The following is an 18634-nucleotide window of genomic DNA, read 5'->3' on the forward strand; positions in this document are numbered from 1 at the left end:
TCTATAATACACACCCACCTTAACAGGTGGTCTATTTAACCAGAGAGACATTTCCCATCAACCCCTCTTGCTACAAGTATTGTTATAGTATTTTTAAGTATGGTTACAAGTATTTGCTCATCACTCCCATCATTCCTGTGTAATCATACGGGGGAGTGATTAAGTTGGAGCCTAGACGCCAAACACTAAATCTGTTGTAATAAATATATATCATGTTTGAACGTGAGTTGTCTGACTGAACTACATTATACAACGTCATTCTCTGACTTGTTTGTGACATCATTCCTACCAGGTGAACATGAACGATTTGTTTACTATGTACGTAACCTTAATGTCGTTTCTAGAGGCCAGAGAATCTATATTCCCACCAAGTTTGGTGACACACAAACAAACACACATATTCACATGCAGCGTCCAATGCAGCGTCTGGTGAACTGGCAGTCCTCGTTGTTTCCGTAACACGAAGGTACTTTTACAGGGTGAAGTTTTGGCCCAACCCCCAACCAGGAGGACCAGGTGCTGATTTTGGTCTGACCTCTACCCCTGTGGACATGCCCGGCTTGGTTAGACCTGCCAGGGTTAAAGGTACCAGCCCAAAGGAGAAATTTGCATGATTGAGATGCTCTTAAAAAGCATAAATTAAGGCATCACTGTTTGTATAGCTACTGTTTTTTACCTTTGATACAGCAGAGGCATTAATGACATAGAGCAATCAGGTCTAGCCTTTATTATAGATCTGTTTTTGTGGACAATGTGGAAAACGGAAATAAAACATTCTTTCCCACTGTGACCAAAATGCATAAATTAGTTATCACTTTGTTTTCAAACTGAATGGGAGTAACTGGCTCATGTTTTATGTTTTCCCTTTTAAACCTGTTCAACTCCTGTGCAGAGACAGTTTCACGTCTTCACAAAGAACTCACAAAGCTTTATTTAAGAAAATTGTATCACATTTTATTTAATTGACAGTACTTCAACACGTGAACACAGAATTCAACTTTCCCTGTGTTTTCAAAAACTTAAGACCACAAAGTAACCCAACATAAGGCAAATGTGCATGTCAAACATCCAGGTCAGATGAGAAAAGAAGAGTACAATCACTACAGCTGTATGCAGAAAACACAGCACAAGTAATAATCCACTTCTGATGACCAATCTCACAATTGTGCAGCCCATTGTCAAAATATTCTCTCTTCATTTGTGAGATGATGGTCATCTACAAGGAACACTTCCACATGTGGGAACCCATCTTGTTTGTTTATTGATTTAATCAGAGCCAAATGGGAAGACTGAAACCAGTTTCATCTTTGTGTGCTCAGCATTGACATGTTTAGTTCATCTGAGCACAAAAACTGACCAGCTAGCAGCAAGCCAATAACTGCTGTGGTACTGTATACCAGTTTTGGTTACATGTCTAATCTTATGAATGGAAAACTTGAAGAAACAAAATAACAATTGTTATTTAACAGTTTCGTATTAGCTTATTTGTGACTTAGTAGTGCTGTCGATTTTTAGGATTGACATTTACAGAGCCCTCAAGTCCCATCTGCTGATGAATTTTCTCTGGTGTGCACAAGATGACTTTAGGGTCTTTGTATAAATTTAACAGCTCAGACACTGAAAAGAGTAAGTATTCAGTATGCAACAATCAGAGTATAACAGTTCAACAGGCCTATCTCATGCTTCAGAGGGGCGTTTGTAAAACACATGGCCTGTCCTTTTTCCGTTGCCTGCTCATTTGCAAACTCAACTAATGTTGTTCTCAGTATTGCAAAATGGCATAAACCAACTGACCTCTGCCAAAAAGGTTGTGTTTATCTGTAAGAAAGATTACACAAAAACCATTGAACAGATTACCCTGAAACTTGGCGGAAGGATGTGTGAGTCAGGGAAGAACACAAGACTGATAGCTGACAGCAAGTATACTTGGATCCACTCAGGTTAGATATTTGGACATGCAGATCTACAGAGGATTTGTACTTAAATGCTGGTCATATGAATATAATTTGGACCTGGTGGGACTAGATCTGGATTCCCATGTGTTTACAGATATATCCAGTATCAATCATCTGTGAAAAAAACAAGCACAGATTTGTCCCAAACTGAAAGTGTTCCTTAAATATTATGGCACAACTTGTCTATGGTAACCGACAAAAGAAACCATTCAGGTGTCGGTTAAAGCATATCTCAGTCTGGTACTGCATATAAATGAAGCACAAGTAGTCCACAATCTTTATGACTCACAGAGCACATGTCACCGCTGCACCAAAAATAATACACAGAACATCTAACATAGTCTTTATCATCCATTGTTATTGTTATTATTATTTCCTAGGGTTGTGTTTTTTGAAACAGCCAACACAAAGGACAGCATTGTGCCAGTTCTTTAGCAACAATGACCTGAAGATTAACACCTTCCACAAAACGAACACGGGGGGAACATTTAACCTTACACCTCATTTTAAGGTTGCTAAAATGCAAATTAAACTATTTTTGAAAAAAGGAGACTTCACAATGAGAGTGTTATACAGAAATACTGCCACAATGTTTCCAAAGGATTTCCAGGGACAAACACTGTCACCATCTGGGCTCTGCTTACAGTAGATAACATTCATGAGGTAATTACTTCAAGGGGGGAAAAAGGTGGGAAAGTGTTCACTTCTTTTAAGGAAAAGTTTCAAAAATTTGGATTTTTTAAATAATCAGCTATAGAAAAGAACAGGGGGTTCACACACGAAAAAATAAAAACACAACATCTCTTATTATTACTGTATGCAGACACACACGTACACTTATTTTGTCATATTTCCACGTATACGGAACACTAAACCACGAAACAACGTTCAGGCGTTATTACAGAGATACTGTGGCTTACATTCACATGGTTTCTCTGAATGGGTTAGGAGTGTATGCTTCCTGTGCTCCACAGATGGCGATGGGGGTCAGGTGGGGAACTACAGGCAAATATGGAGGCACATTCCTCTCCTGAGGCAAAGGGGTAAGGGAGGACTTTTCTTTTTTAAGGCCTTTTCCTTTTTTTATGACAGACTCTCGCACCTCTTCAGCAAGGAATCCGGGGGCCTGGGGTAGTAGCCGGTGGTGCAGGGCTTGTCAGGAGAAAACCTGGGGAACTTGTAATCCAGAGGGAGATCTAGAAAGAGAAATACAAAACAAGAAAGTCAACTGCAAGTTGAGGAGTACGTGTACAAGCTGCCTGCACAGTATTCTTCTCAAGAGCAATGATTTATTAGCCAGTGGAAAGGCACGCTTTGTTCTTTACAGCTGGTCCAGAGAACTACCATGGTTTGATCTTTTACCTCCACAGAGAAAAGTCTGCTATACACCGATGGTTCATTTCAGAAAAAGATGCAACAGAGTCACTGTGGGGGAGCCGGGGCTAATCCTCCCAAACACCCCCGGAAAAAAAAGGAAAAAAAGTTACAGAAGAAATCTGAAAAGAAACTTCCTGGAAACTGCTGAAAACAGATGGCAACAACAATAGACACAGGTGAAAGCAGAGCTACGAGGTTCTGTGAAAGTAGGTCAGTTTCATCCAATTTCAGACACAACAAATGACCCCAGTGTGAAAACAGCCCTAAGCTCCTCATTATATGGGAGACTGGCACCATTTTCCCACATGCTGCTCTGCAGCAGAGGTGGCTGCAGCTCAGTCTAACTCCACATCTGTGTCTGGTTCAGTCCTTGTTTTGACTCGAGTGAGTGTTTCTATGTGCTGAAACAGAAAAATGGAGAGAATGTTTGATGTGGGGATGGATTTTTAACCACTAAAATTGGAACCTCAGATTGTTTTCCCCTGTTTTACGTAATGAATCAGATTCTCATGCATGCTCTGTGTACCATATGTGTGTTTTTAAAGGAAAATGCTGACAAACAATTTATTGGGGCCTTGTTGAAGAAAATTTTAGGAGACTTTTTGGACAGTGAGTATGTCATAAAGTCTATGCTACTATATTTATCTCTACTGCATAGTAGCATCTATCTGAACCAAAATTCTTTACCTGTTAGATAGATAAATGTGATTAATTTCATAAAAGTCTTTCTCAATTGCTCCTGTCAGACATGTACTGTCTGACAGCAGCAATTTACAATGTCCATGTAAAACAAATATAAAGAAAACTAGTATCTCCAGGTGAGAAAGCAGTGTCACAAACTGATAAGAGCCAACACCGCTGTTGATGTGCTTTTAACAAAATAACGTGATCTCATCATCCTGCCTCTGTCTGCTTAAACCCTCTTGAGGAATTATTGTTGTGAATGCGTCTGAGCAGAGAATCTCCCACTGCATTGTGCATGTGTGAAAGGCAAACTGCGGAGATCCTCCACAGGACATGTCTGAAAACTGCTAATGAAACCTTACAGAAGCTCATTCCATTCAGCCCTCCTCTGCTGAATAGATACATGTAGAGAAAACTGGTTCTCTGTTTATCTGGTGAACAGAAAGTTGTGTGTTTCACATATATCATCTCATTTCATTTTTATGTAACACAGCTGTGCCTTCCTGCAAATTCCACTGAAGTAAAAATGCTGTGTTCAATAAAGGAGTGCCTTGCTCCTTTTAAAAACTGACTGGATAAACCCTGTCAAAACAGATAATCTTACTATAAATCATCAGAATATGACTACAAAGGTATGAGCTTATGTAGGATTCTGCTCTGGCAACATTTAACTTGTAGTGTAAAATATGACTGCAACTAGTTCTATTTTATCAGGTTGAAAACACAGCATATGTGTGAGGCTACAACCAGCTTTCATGTCATCACATCTTTATTACAACAGATCATTTAAAAAGTCTTAGACAAACTTCTGACTGCATCAAACATGTAATTAGCACTACGAGATAGGATCCCCTATTATCTTTAGATTTTAAATGTGTTGCTTCCTTTGAGTGCATGATCTGACACATAGCTTCACAGCACATCTGTACAGTCTATACAAATTTGAAACTTTTTTAAGACCTGGTGATGCTCCCCCCCTCCCCCCAACAAACTAAATCTCTAGGTGCATAGAGCGGTAAAATGCGAGGCGCTCAGATATGTAAGGGCAGCAAGCCAAAAACTCGACATTTTCATTTCATAAAAATAAGCTGTGCAATTTATAAACCGCACATCATGAACACAGTGGCCAAGACTGCTGCACTTAAGCTTCCTTGGCTTGGAGAAAACATTCGGCACGCTATCCTGATGTGAACATTTTGCCACAGGAGGACCTTTATCGAGTGCTGTACTTGCAGCCTATTCCTTAGATCTGTTTTACGTTCTTTAAATGAAGTTCATTCCTCAACCATGGTCCCCTCAGGGCCCTGCACCTCTGCCTAAGAGGATCCACTTAGCTGAATTGCTGTCTTCTTTTAAATCACTTCTCAGATCTCTTCATCACAGACATCACAGTATTTTACACTGAATTAAGCTCGCTATTATTTTACCTATATTTTTCACCTTGTCATTTCTTACTGCCTTGATTGTTTTAGTTCTGTTTTTGAATATAAGTTTGTTTTTATGTTTGACTTCTACTTTTTGCTTGACTTTGCTTTAAACATGGATTTTTTTCATCATTATTTTGATCTTCTTTTTTTGCGGGGTATTTAATCCCAGTCTCCAAACATTTATTAGCATTTTTCTCCTTCCACATACCTGCTATGTGCTCAACACTAGGGATGGCCATGGTGCTGTATTTGTGAATGCAGTGGCCGCACCAGGTCAGTTTCTGGCTCTCCTCGTCCCCTCCTCCACTTCTTTGTACGTCGACAAAGTATGAGCCCCACTGGTTGGACATGTCAGAGGGTGACTTCATGCCCTGCTCCTGTTGAGACAATTGACACAAGAACCAAACTATTTAACCGTGAGTTCACATTCATTTTCAGGCAAGTTCAGACCTGATAAAAGGAAATAGGAATTCTACCCTGAGCACAGGGAATATAGGGAGACTTTAAAGTGGCTTTAACCCACGCAGCTCTGAAGTTTTTTTTCTCTCCCAGAACTGAAGTGAATCATTATTGCTGAGAAATCCCCCACTCGCTTATTTGTAATCAGGCATACCACTTCAATGCGGTTGTAGCCAGATAGAGTTGCAATCTTTGTGACGACAGGATGTGAAGAGAAGGGTGTGATATGACACACAGCTTACAGAGAAATTTGTGCTTTGCACAATATCAGCTAAATCATCAAGAAATGATTCATAACGATGAAAAACACTGACTTTAAAATCTTCACTGCAGATAAACCAGGCAGGATGAACAGTTTTCTAAAATAACTCTGTATCATAAACTGTTGCCTGCTCATTTGCAAACTCAGCTAATTAGAAATTAGTACATAAAGCATTAGGTACTCAAAAGGCACTTCTGGCAAGAATGACTGTTATAATATGGGAAATATATTTAAGTGTGTATTTACAGACGTCACACAACATAAAATATTGTTTTTTACAGTATATTGTAGGTCTGTTTGAGGAGGACTCAGGAATAATAATGATGATAATATTAATAACTGTATTTGTAGAGTAAATATCTAAACAAGGTTACAAACTGCTTAAAAAAAAACCATGGCAAAAAAGATGGAATGACGAGGATCAATTCTGAAGAAGCTCCAGAGCATCACCACTGGCCAATCAAACAGCCCGTTCCAAACAGGCAGCTTTACAATGGCCCCTGCGCATGTACAGCTAATGAAGCCTGGGGTCTATATCCTCAAGTGGAGATGAGGATTGAACTTCAGAGGTCTGGTAAAATAATTTCTTCCAAACTCCACATCCCCAGATTTATTTCAATTTTCATACTCCTCAGTCCCAGCTGATGCAGACTCAAGTGGCATCCCTTTAGGACATTAAGCATATTTCACATATTTTCATATATTTCTCCACATGTGCTCTATGCACTAGTGCTTCACATCACCTGGAACAGATGTGTCAAACCAACACTCACCCTTTAATGTGTCCTTTTTGCACCTTCCATCACATCTTTGACATAGACATGTGTCAACATGCTTGATATTACATGTCTCTCCATCACACCTGACTGTCAAAATGTGCTCATAATACTTTATGGGAGCTAATATATACATACACAGAGGTGGGGGAGGGTGTTTTGGTAAGTGGGGAGCGGGCTGCTAAACAGAAACAGCTGCTTCGTTGAACTTACCTCAAACTTTCCCTTTTCCTCCAGCGGCTCCACTTGGGCCTCATTAGACATTGCTGCGTCGCTCTTCGGGATACCCTCCCCCTCCATTTCCTCCACTATCATCACCGTTTCCCACTTCCCGAAGCTGCTGGCGGGAAACATGTCTGATCTCATGCTATCTCCAAAATAGACTACCTGCAGGACAAAGAAAAGATGACAGAGAAGACAGCTTGATTATTGACTGCAACACAAATGTTCAAACGCTGTGGTAAGATTGCACATTGTTCTTCTCTCAGCAGCAGCTGGTAAAATCAGTGAAGCTGGCATAAGACTTATGGTCCCCCCCCCCCCCCCCCAAGGGTGAACCAGACACGATGAGACTGCAAAGCTCATTACAACCCCGCTGACCATCACTTCTTCTTTGTCCCCCCACGTCTGGAAAGAAGAGCAAGTTGAGGCAGGTTTCACTGAGATGCATTAAAAACGCAAAGGTCGTTTGAAGCTTCAAATCCCATTTCCACAACCTATTTCTTTCTATTCCTCCAACTAAGAAAGGAAATGGAGTGAGAGGAGTGGACATGGCTGGAGAAAAGACAGAGACGTCTGCTGACAATCCGAACACTGAAGTGAAAGACCAGAGGCCACTTCAGGTTTACTTTTTACTGAACTTCACACCAACGACTACAACTTTTTTCCGGCTTAGCGTTATCACATTTATATGGTCAAATTAAGAGTTGCCTATTGATGCATCATTGCTGTTACTACTATGACACTGTTGTTTACAACAAGTGCATCCTGAATATGATTCTAATGAAAACCTGCTCTCTGCAATAAGGGTTCCTCATGTACTACATTGTAAAAATAGTGGAAAAAGTTCACAGCCCTGGTTCTTTGCACAAATGCAGAGAAAGATGAGCTGAAACTCAGACTGTGACATGCACATCTACTACGATTGTATGAGTCCACTGTGGCTGAGCAGGGAAACACAACCAGGCAACACAAAGATGGTATTTTGCTCTTAAGCGACTGTAGGTGTAACTTTGGTGGATTCCATAGATTTAGCCTGAGATTAGCCTTGGATTAACACTGGACTTTGCACCCCCCTCATCTTTTACAGTGAGGCTGCACTATAAAGACATCACTCCACAGCTACTGCGGGTGAGGCGGAAGGATTACAGCAAACTGATCATTACAGTGTTTCAATGTGTGTACGACATGTGTGTGATGGAGTGATGCATGAGGTAATGTTTTAAAAAGAAAAACCCGACAGGTGTTACATTAACTAAAAGTCATCTGAAGTTTCAAGGTGTGTTAACCAATTCTAAAAGCTTTAGGTAATGTGTATACACTATTTGTTTACTGTTGCATAAACCCACATTTCTACACAGCATGAATATCTGTCAACTGAAAATTGGTTACTTTATGCATTACAGGCTACATCCATAATAATACATTTTTATTTGAAAATATTATTTTTCTCTGTATCAGAAATAATCGCACATCACATGACTTTTCATGTTCACTGGCTGGTTAAAAGGAAGCCGTTGTCTACCATTTAGTCGGTTGTACAGTAAATGTTAACTATGCTTTGCATTCACCGCCGGTCGTCAAGTCATGACTGATAAGAACCAATTAGAAAAATCAATAGTTATGCATGACAGTGTCATTGTTTCTAAAATTCTCAATTTCTACCCGTTCAGAGTAAAACACAACTGAAATGGAGCCAGAGTCATTTCATGAAGTCTCCATTTAGGGGCACAAGATTGACTGAAGTGGTGTGTATACAAGATGTAAACATAACAAAAGTGATGTGTGTTAAAACCCAAACATATTAGTGTGAGTGAAGCCACAGAGAAGAATCGTTTTTTTAATAATGGCTCTGGACTAGAACACTGCAATTAATGCCGATGTGAATATTTTAAATGCTACATATCTGCAATAATTTAGACTTACAATGTAAACTTTAAAGAGAGAGGAAATAATAAGAAATCATTAGATTCCTTTCAAACTAACCAGCAACTGGCTGTAATGTAGAGCTACATTTCAAGATGTTTTAAGACGTTTTGATGCAATTGCAATTTTAATGAATATAAAAATAATTATTTGAGTTGATATATCATGTCTTCAACTAGACATGAGTAAAAGAACAATTTAAAGCTAGTTAAAATCAAATAATTTAAAATTGGCTCAAAAGTGCAACCAAGTAAAAGTAAAAGTATGATAGTAACCATATCTCTGCTGCTCAGAGCTCCAATTTAGTTTGGATCTGCTGATCTGAGCTTTGTGTCGATAGGTACTCTAATCAGTGTGTTAGTCGTTAATGATCTTAATAATTTCTCAAATATTTAAGATGAAGATTTATGGAAGGTTCATCATGTAAACCCTTTCAGACACCACATACTAGGATGCCTCATGTGTGGGACATGGACATTAAACTAGATCAAATCTCTCCAAAGGAGTTGGACGGCCTCAAAGAGGATGTTCAGCATTCCAGTAGCTACTTGTAGCTCCCTCCCCCTCACAGAGCTGATGTGTGTCTCAGTCCGACCGTACCACATGTAAACAAACAGTCAGACTAATCGAGGCTGCTGCGGGCCGGCCCGAAGGGGAGGTGGCTGCAGGAATCTCATTTCGTTCCCGGAACTGGCCACAGCTGGCCCTCGAGCCCCCAAAAATCCCTGCACCTCTCATTGCCCAGCGCTGCCGGAGTCATGGGATCACTTTAATAAATATTTACAGAGGCCCAGGATTCCAGCACAGAGGCAACATAATCATAAAAGACACTCATTGTGGGTGGATACAGTTACATTAGCCTGAACCACACTGAGTTCTGCCTGAGTCACATCATGGTGAGGTGAACCAGACTGCACCATAAAGTTATATCAGCTGGGCAGACACCTCTCTCTTACTGAACGGATTCAAAAAAATTCCTATTTAATATGAATTTCACTGCCTGATACATTAAAGACAAAGAAATAGTAGGTGTTCGCTACATAAAATTGGCAAACACTTAAAAAAAGGATAAATTTAGTAGGTTGATCACTCAACCTCTTTCTAAAGTTTTCCAGACTTAATGTACATTAGAACTGAAATGGAGCCGGAGTCATTTCATAAAGTCTCCATTTAGGGGCACACGATTCTGAAGTAGTGTGTATACAAGATGTAAACAAAACAAAAGTGATGTATGTTAAAACTCAAACATATTAGTGTGAGTGAAGCCACAGAGAAGAATCATTTTTATAATAATGGCTCTGGACTAGAACACTGCAATTAATGCCGATGTGAATATTCTAAATGCTACATATCTGCAATAATGTAGACTTACAATGTAAACTTTAAAGAGAGAGGAAATAATAAGAAATCAGTAGATTCCATTCAAACTAACCAGCAGTCTGTTGGGTAACTGGCTGTAATGTAGAGCTACATTTCAAGATGTTTTAAGACGTTTTGATGAAATTGCAATTTGAATGAATATAAAAATAATTATTTGAGTTGATATATCATGTCCTCAACTAGACATGAGGAAAAGATTAATTTAAAGCTAGTTAAAATCAAATAATTTAACTGTACTGTACTGTTGTACAATTAACGGAGACTCACTGAAGGAACACAAACATCTCAGCTTTGACCTTGTGTATATTCTAGGGCTGTCAAAGTTAAAGCTTTAATCTATGAGATTATTGTGACCTAGATTAATGCGATAAAATATTTTAACGCAGTTAACGCAGCTTTGTTTACATCCGGTGTGCGGAAGAAAATTCAGCTCCTCGGGCAAGCTGCCAGCGTCGCCCTTCAAACACAGCCCGTCAAATGATAAGTCCCGTCTGAATGAAAGCACAGCAAACTGCACAAGGACAGCAGGAAGAGTTGCTAGTTCAAGATGTTGCCACATCGTTGTGGAATGTTGTGGAATTCTGCCTTGGAGATGATCAAACGGATCCAGCGAAACAAGGGTCCGCTCGCTGCCACCCTGGCTCAGCGCTGGCTGAACTATATTTCTTTTATTTTGCCGTGTCTGTCTTATTTTGAAGGCCCACAGCAGGAACTTCTGGGGAATAGTGTAGGAGCGCACCCTTTATTATCTCAGAAGCAGATTCCCCCGTTCTGAGCGAGTTGTGTCGCTCTGTCTGTTAGTGTTTTAGTTAGTTTCTAATGGTTATTTTAGTGTGTGAAACTTGTTTAGTAATATGCAACTTTTCTTTTGTAGATAACTGTGACTGTGTCCCGTTATATGTCACAGAAAATAAAGTTAAACTGTTTCACTAAGCCTGAGTCAAGTGAAGTGAATGAAGAACGCAGCAGTAAAAACAGAGACCGTCACACAGGCAACTCCACTCTTTCCATCCTCTCATGTGCATTTTTTTAATCTTCCTCGAACTGTGTGTGTGTTTGTGCGCATGTTCGTGTGTGTGTACTCCTACTCTTCGCTGCTGAAGCGCCGCGCAGCGCCAATAATATCACGTACTTTTGCTGTTATCAGCCTGCAGTAAAAACCGCATTTAATCATTTTTTTCAGGCATATACTTACTTGTTGCTCCAACATTAACTGCAACAGCGTCCCAACGTTTGTATTTTTGCCTCATATGTGCTGAGGATCATACAGCTCACTTTACTTCTCCACTTCAATTATTAATTTAATGTCATCCATCTTCAAGAACTTCTCCGCAGTTTGCTCCGTTCAATGTCGGGTGTGGAGGGTAAATTACGTATTCTTCACTCAAGCCGATGTGGAGAATACGTAATTTGTAATGGTGTCTCAAATACACTTTTTTTTTTACCTTTTACTAATCTGGATGTTTCACTGAAGAAAGAAGCAGTGTAATTTTTTTCCAAGGACATTGGGAATATTTTCAGCTGTTGTTTTTAAATATTTTTTTTTACACAATTTATCATACATGATATTTAACGACATGGCTGCCACTTTATAGGTAGGTGTTATAGGCCTGAGTCTCTTTGAAAAAATAAAATACAGGCTGTCTGAAGTGATTTCTTGTTAATTCATTAGATTTAGTCTTTAGAAGAAAAACAAACTTTTAATCGCGATTAATGAATTTCAAAATGTGAGATTAATTAGTAAATTTTTTTTAATCTTTTGACAGCCCTAGTATATTCACAGAAGTTGGAAAATTCTTTCGGTTGATTTAAAGGACTTGGTATCAGGTACACTATATCAGAACACTACATGCATTTGAAGTCTTGTAAGTTAAGAAGACCTTCGACCGGCTTTGTTCACTATTTAAATGTGTGTGCAAGTTGCATTGAGGACTCTCAAACATTAGGACTTCTGCTGCTTCTGATCCCACTAAGAATCAACAGTTGATCCTCAGCTCTTTGCAGCTTTCACCAGCTTTTAGTTTGCTATACTTTGATGAGGAGTTTTATAAGCTCACAGTTTCAAGAATCACATCAAAAACATTTTTCTCCTTTATCACAATCACACGATCATAAGCTAAAAGTAGAAATAAACTAATCACGTTACCAAGTAATGTATCAGAGATGTACGCTCACATATTTGAGGATGGAGTGTAATGTGGGTCTGTGGACCCCACATCTCTTATCAACTCATCACTCACATATACAGAGCTGCAGGCACATAGGGGATCAGCCCTTTGTGCAGCATAGTGTGGCACAGGCAGCAGGGGGGGAAGATACCCCATTTGGTCTAAAATGTTCATTAAATGTTCAAAAAACATTCATCTTAATCCGGGAAAATTATTTTTAATGCAGCTCAGACAGAATGAGACACATCTCCATACTCATTTTAGTTTAGTTATTTATGTTATTAGTTTAATTTTGTCATTACTTTAATATTGACGTACAGTAGGGGGTTGTCTTCAACTGGTAGACCCAGTGTCACTTGACATTTTTGGAGACTCATTAATCTTACTGTCGGTAAATAAAGCTTCCACCCCCCCCAAAATGGCTATGACTCACTGTGAAAGTTAAGTATTGTAGGAAAATATTAGGGAAATTGTTGACCTGTAAAATAAAGCTTTATTTGTCTTCAGCTTGCTAAATAAAAATTTGACTATGATTGTACTGAATTCAAACTCCAGTTCAGAGCGGGAATTGTAATCTCCCCTGAATGCCTCTATTCAAAGCACTTGCTTTAAGTCTTTTCAGGTGAAAGTGGAGAAAACTGCAAACACTCAGAGCGCCTCAGGTCACCGTGGAGGAGTGTTTCCAACTGCTAAAAGGTTGATACTGAATTCCATAAGAGCTTTCTCCACGTGGCTGAGGAACAGAGGGGGCATTGAGCTGAAGGGAGGGAGAAAGGGAGGGAGGGAGAGAGGGGGAGAAGGAGCTGTGGATGTGGATGATGACGAGTATTGTTGGGTGGACTTAGGGGTTAGATGATACAGAGCTGTATGTGCCTGATCTGGGAGGGTTTGTTTTAATAGTCATAATTTCTATTTATATATTTTAGTCCAGTAAGACCTGATAATATAATATGAGACACTACTGTGACTAGATGTTTCACCGGATACAAACATTACCAAGTTAGTGAGACCAAAGTGAGGTTAAATTCATTGGCAACTTCCTGTCGCAAACATAAAATACATTTCTTTTAAACTCCAACTCAAAGAAGGTGATTTAAAGTTAATAATTTATCTCTTCTTTGGTTTATTGTATAGTCTAGTAAATTGAAAACAAGCATATAGTATTTTTTGTCTCACCAACATTGTTAAATCCCAAAGATATTCGGTTCAAAACAATTTTTTTTTTTTACGAAATGGGCTTCCTGTCTGCTGATCTTCTCTTTTTCATTTTTTCTTGATAAATAAAAATGGAGAAAAGCATTGAATCCTTACATTGGAGAAAATAACACTGGATATATCTGCTGACTGAAAATGACTTCAACGGTTAACTGACGTCCAAATGGCTGTTGGTAATTTTTTAATCGATTAATCGTCTACAGCTCTACTTGAAAGAAGTATCTCTTGCAGGATTAGTAAGCTACTTTGGCAGTCAAGCCAAGGGCAATATGCTAGCAGTAGCTTGCAAATTGCTAACTGTCATGTTAACAAGCTAGCATGGTCAAGAGAAATAAATCAAACCACATCTATTTTACACAGCTTTTATATTTAGAGCAGGGTTATAAAACAACCTGGGCTGCATGATATATCAGAAATTTATCGTCATCCTGATTTCAACGTGCACGATAGACGTATCGCAAAAGACGGCAAAAACTGTGATAAATGATGTTCCATGCGACACGCATTCACACTCTGCATGTCTTATATTTGGCCAATCAGATGGAGGCCTGCAGCCCTAGATGATCAATTAAAGATATTCAGAACATTGTCGGGTTTTCCTTCAATGAATCATTCGCTGCTCTCTGTGTGTCTCTCTCTCTCTTGGGTCTCTGCGTCCAAAGGCAGGGAACTGGTGAGGCAATTGAAAAAGGCCTAACATCCACCTATCATTTTTAGAATATTTGAATTCATCTACTTTCTGCCTATGCGATGCACAAATATGACGTCTTTGAGCATGATTTCTGATAAAGAAGAAAACTGAATTTCGTTTGTAATTGTCTTTAGCTAAATATACTCTGCTGCTTCAACATACAGCAATGTTTGAGATCTGTGGTAGTGTAGATTTTCTCTTAGCACGCCTTAGTCCCTGTATTCCAGGACAGATACAGTAGCTTCTGCTCCTGAAAGAGTGCCATGCGCCAAGTAGCTTGTCCTTAGCCCTGTCCTTCGCTAAAATGTTTTTGTAAATGTATGTAAATTAGGGATGGGCATTCGATTAAATTGTCTTAATCGATCGTCGGGAGAGTTAATGACGAATTTTCGATTAATCATTAATATTTTTATATTAAAATTCACTATTTATAGGCTGTTAAAATGCAGTGAAATAGAAAAAACACAGCGTGTTTCGTCATTGAGGTCTTTATTACAAGATGAACAACTCTTGCGGCAGTTAAACGGGATCCGTTCAATGGTTACACTTGAAAATATGCGCTGCTGTACTCTTCAGCCCCGCTGAGAGAGCAGCAGCTAGCCGCTGAGAGCAAGCTCGATCTGACGGTTCCCTACCTCTCAGTCCGGTGGTATTCACTTACTCACTCCCGGACCCCTCCACCAGACCCGGCTTTGTCCAGGTCTGAAGCGGCTAGCTTTGGAGCTACCTCCAGCGGCTAGCTGCGGAGCTCGGCTTCATGTTCGCACACGGACCCTCAGTCTACGGGGAAGGGAACCCGTACAGACCCGGGTCTAGGTGAGGGGTTCCGGGATTGATGACGTGACAACAACCGGACTGAGAGGTTGAGAACCGTCAAATCCAGCTAGCTCTCAGCGGCTAGCTGCTGGTCTTTCAGCGGGGCTTGTAGAGTATAACTCCGGGATGCTTCCTACAGCTGCTAACATCATCACTGTGCTGCATTCAGGCAACTCGGATATCCCGACCTCCTACTTGAAGAAGAGCAGTGGATTCCTCATGCGATCATGGAGACATATAGCTTCGCAGTGTTGGCAGTGAACGCAACAGAATTTCGTCGATGACAAAATAATTTCATCGACGAAATTCTTAATGATCAATTAATCGATCGTCGATTAATTATGCCCATCCCTAATGTAAATGTTACGTAAAACACAACAATTAACATACATAACATAAAATGTTTGGTCTTGACATGGGAATAATTCATTCATGACATCTCAGGACTTAAAGGTTCAGTGTGTAGAATTTAGTGACATCTATTGGTGAAAATGCATGTTACAGCTGAATACCCCTCACTTCACCCACACCTTCCAAACATGAAAGAGAACCTATGGTAACCTACAGTTGTCATAAAACTCAAAAGGTGTCTTGTTTGTCTAGTTTGGACTACAATAAAAAAACATGGCAGCCTCCGTAGATAGGACCCGCTCCAGGTGTAAAGTATTTAAAAATAAAGTGCCCATTCTAGGGTAAAGAAAACAACAATTCATAGGATTTAAATGAAACCCACTAATGAAAACATCTCTAGGATTATAATATATTAAATTTCTGCCAACAAATTTCCTTTCACCTAAATTTTACACACTGAACCTTTAAGAAAAATCCAACCTTGGTTTTAGCTTCTTACTTTTTGTCTACCTGAGAGACTAAAATAGGCTGCATCGTACATAAGAAGCTTGTAGGAGGGGAAATATTTGTCCTGTTTCATCAGTAAACTCCCAGCATGCTGACACACAGGAGCCTTGTCGACAGTCATGCCAAGGGCCACGTTCCTCCTCTCCATCACACCAGTGTGAATCTCTCTGAGCTGATTTATCGTGAAGCTCTCATCTCTTTCAGCCTCTGCCAAAACCAAAGTTGGAGTCAACCTCAAAGCGAGTCGGAGATGTCCGTCAGCTAGACGTCTGGCTGCCTACTCCTGTGAAATACGAGGTGGTGGGCCTACCTTTGGCTCTGGTTTCCCTGTCATGGTTTTCAGCAGCTCATGGAGGTGGGGCCAGTTGCCCTGAGAGTACCAGCCTGGTTTGTCCAGCAAAGGTAGACCCTCTTTCTCCTCCACATCGTTCACTGCAGGAAAGGGAATAAAATCAGACTACATGATTGCAGAAGTTTGTCCAAACAGCCAGCAGCTACATGACCACACAGCCTCCAGTCATTCAGCACCAAAACCTCACCACAGCACTCAGCAGCAGGCTCACAAGGAAGCACAAGAGCAGAAACACTGTGGACAGTGAACCTGCTTTCAATACAACCACTACAGCTGTTCCTACACTATGAGTTAGGACCCCTTAGGGATCAAAAGGTTGCAACAAGATTAACACAAGAAAAAGAGCAGAAACATTTTTGAAATAAAAAATAAATAAATGCTTATGTCATCTTAAACTAGAGACCAAAAACTTATAACAAAGGAGCCTGTGGTGTGGAGTTGAAAATAAGTTAGGCATTACTAAACACAGTGTTGAACCAAGTCACGCTATTATGGGTAATGCTGTATCCAGCGTTTTTGGAGCTTGACCCCCTCCTAGGGATTAAAATTCAGGATATATTGATATCTCCTTTTTCAATTGTCTTTTTTTGTGAACTGCCTTACTTTATGCACGCGCCATTTGTTTGTTATTTATTTCTGCATATTGGTATTTTGCCTGCATTTTAGACAGGACCAGATTTGTATTTCAAAAGATTAGATAAATTAAAAAAGGGCATTCACAAACTTAAATGGGACAAAAGCCATGATGAAACTCGGAAAAAAATAACAGAAAAATTTGAATATACTTTAATTTAGGCACACATAAATGAAATAACAATAATTTATCTAAAATAGCGTATAATAGTGTGTTGAGGCAGTTTAAAGAATGACTTTTAAATGTGGTATGTCCTTGGCTGTCATCTAGGAATCCATAGAGAAGCTTCTCTGAAGTAGGTAATTGCTACTCTGGACAGGTAGTGGTCTTTACGTTGATTGATTGGTATTTAAGATGACAGCAGCAGTGAAAGGATTAAAGAAGCTCCTCATCCTCACAGACAAAACCGTGGTGATCTAAGAAGTAAAGGGCAGTGCAGGTTCAAACTGAGGTTAAATATGCTACAAATATTGTGACAGGAGAGAGTGAAGGAACATTGATGAGCACATGCACATGTGGGAGTGTACACACACAGAAGCAGGAACAGCTGTGAGAACACTGGACTTATAGAGGAATGAGTGGTATGTGGTCTGGACTTAGAAGTGGAAACTGCTGCTGAGATGAGCAGCAGCCTTGGAGATGCCCTGTGGCATTTTCACCAAAATAAAATAATCATGATCAGCTCCTGCAGTTATGAAATACATTATGTTATGTTATTTTTACATTATGTCTTTTTGGAGGATTATCTTGCACATTTCAAATATTATTTCTGCTGAATGCTGTGAACTTTTACACGTTTCAAACATTTCAAACGCTGTGGCTGAGTGGTAGAGCGATCTTCCTCCAAAAATAGTAGGCAGTTTGATCCCCAGTCTTCCCCATCTGCATGCCAAAGTGTGCTGAACCCCGAAATTGCCCCTCATAGAACAAGAAAGTGCTGCTAATAGATGTGTGTGTGTGTGTGTGAATGGGTGAATGGCAAACTGTACTGTAAAGCACTTTACGTGGTCGTCAAGACTAGAAAAGCTCTATATAAATACAGACCATTAGGTAACATATTTTTAGAATATGTATTCACTTTGAATTGTTAATCCAAAGCACGACTTGCTGTAGTGTTTTCCCATTTGTTGTTGTAATTTGCACTGCAGTGTCAATATACTTTTGAAAATGTATTAAAAAATGTTTTTACCATTTGGCAAGTGACCCAATCTAAACACACTTTGGAGTGGTAGCTAGCAACAGGTTTTGGTTCAGACGTGATGGCTCTCGCTTTGTTATGAATACAGAACCACCAATGGCAAACTGAGGGAAGCTTTATGTTATATAGAATATGGTATATAGTATATATGTTTTATATAATTTAGTCCCCCCTCCACGACCCATAGGAAAAGTCAGTGTGCTGGTCCAGTTATAATACAAAACCATAATACATTTA

The 18634-nt window shown here is 39.7% G+C and overlaps 1 protein-coding gene across 1 annotated transcript in view; it reads right to left on the reverse strand.

Moving 5' to 3' along the window:
* Positions 1-970: 970 nt before the first annotated feature.
* Positions 971-18634, reverse strand: part of nt5dc1 (5'-nucleotidase domain containing 1) — a 55838-nt gene continuing 38174 nt past the window's right edge. Inside the window, exons 9-12 of the mRNA XM_061091727.1 lie at positions 16524-16645; positions 7154-7327; positions 5652-5820; positions 971-3151 (exon numbers count right to left, since the gene is read on the reverse strand). Of these exons, the coding sequence (XP_060947710.1) occupies positions 3039-3151; positions 5652-5820; positions 7154-7327; positions 16524-16645 (578 nt within the window). The 3' untranslated portion in view covers positions 971-3038. The remainder of the gene's footprint in view (positions 3152-5651; positions 5821-7153; positions 7328-16523; positions 16646-18634) is intronic.

This window comes from Limanda limanda, chromosome 18, assembly GCF_963576545.1.
Source record: "Limanda limanda chromosome 18, fLimLim1.1, whole genome shotgun sequence".
Taxonomy (NCBI): Eukaryota; Metazoa; Chordata; class Actinopteri; order Pleuronectiformes; family Pleuronectidae; genus Limanda; species Limanda limanda.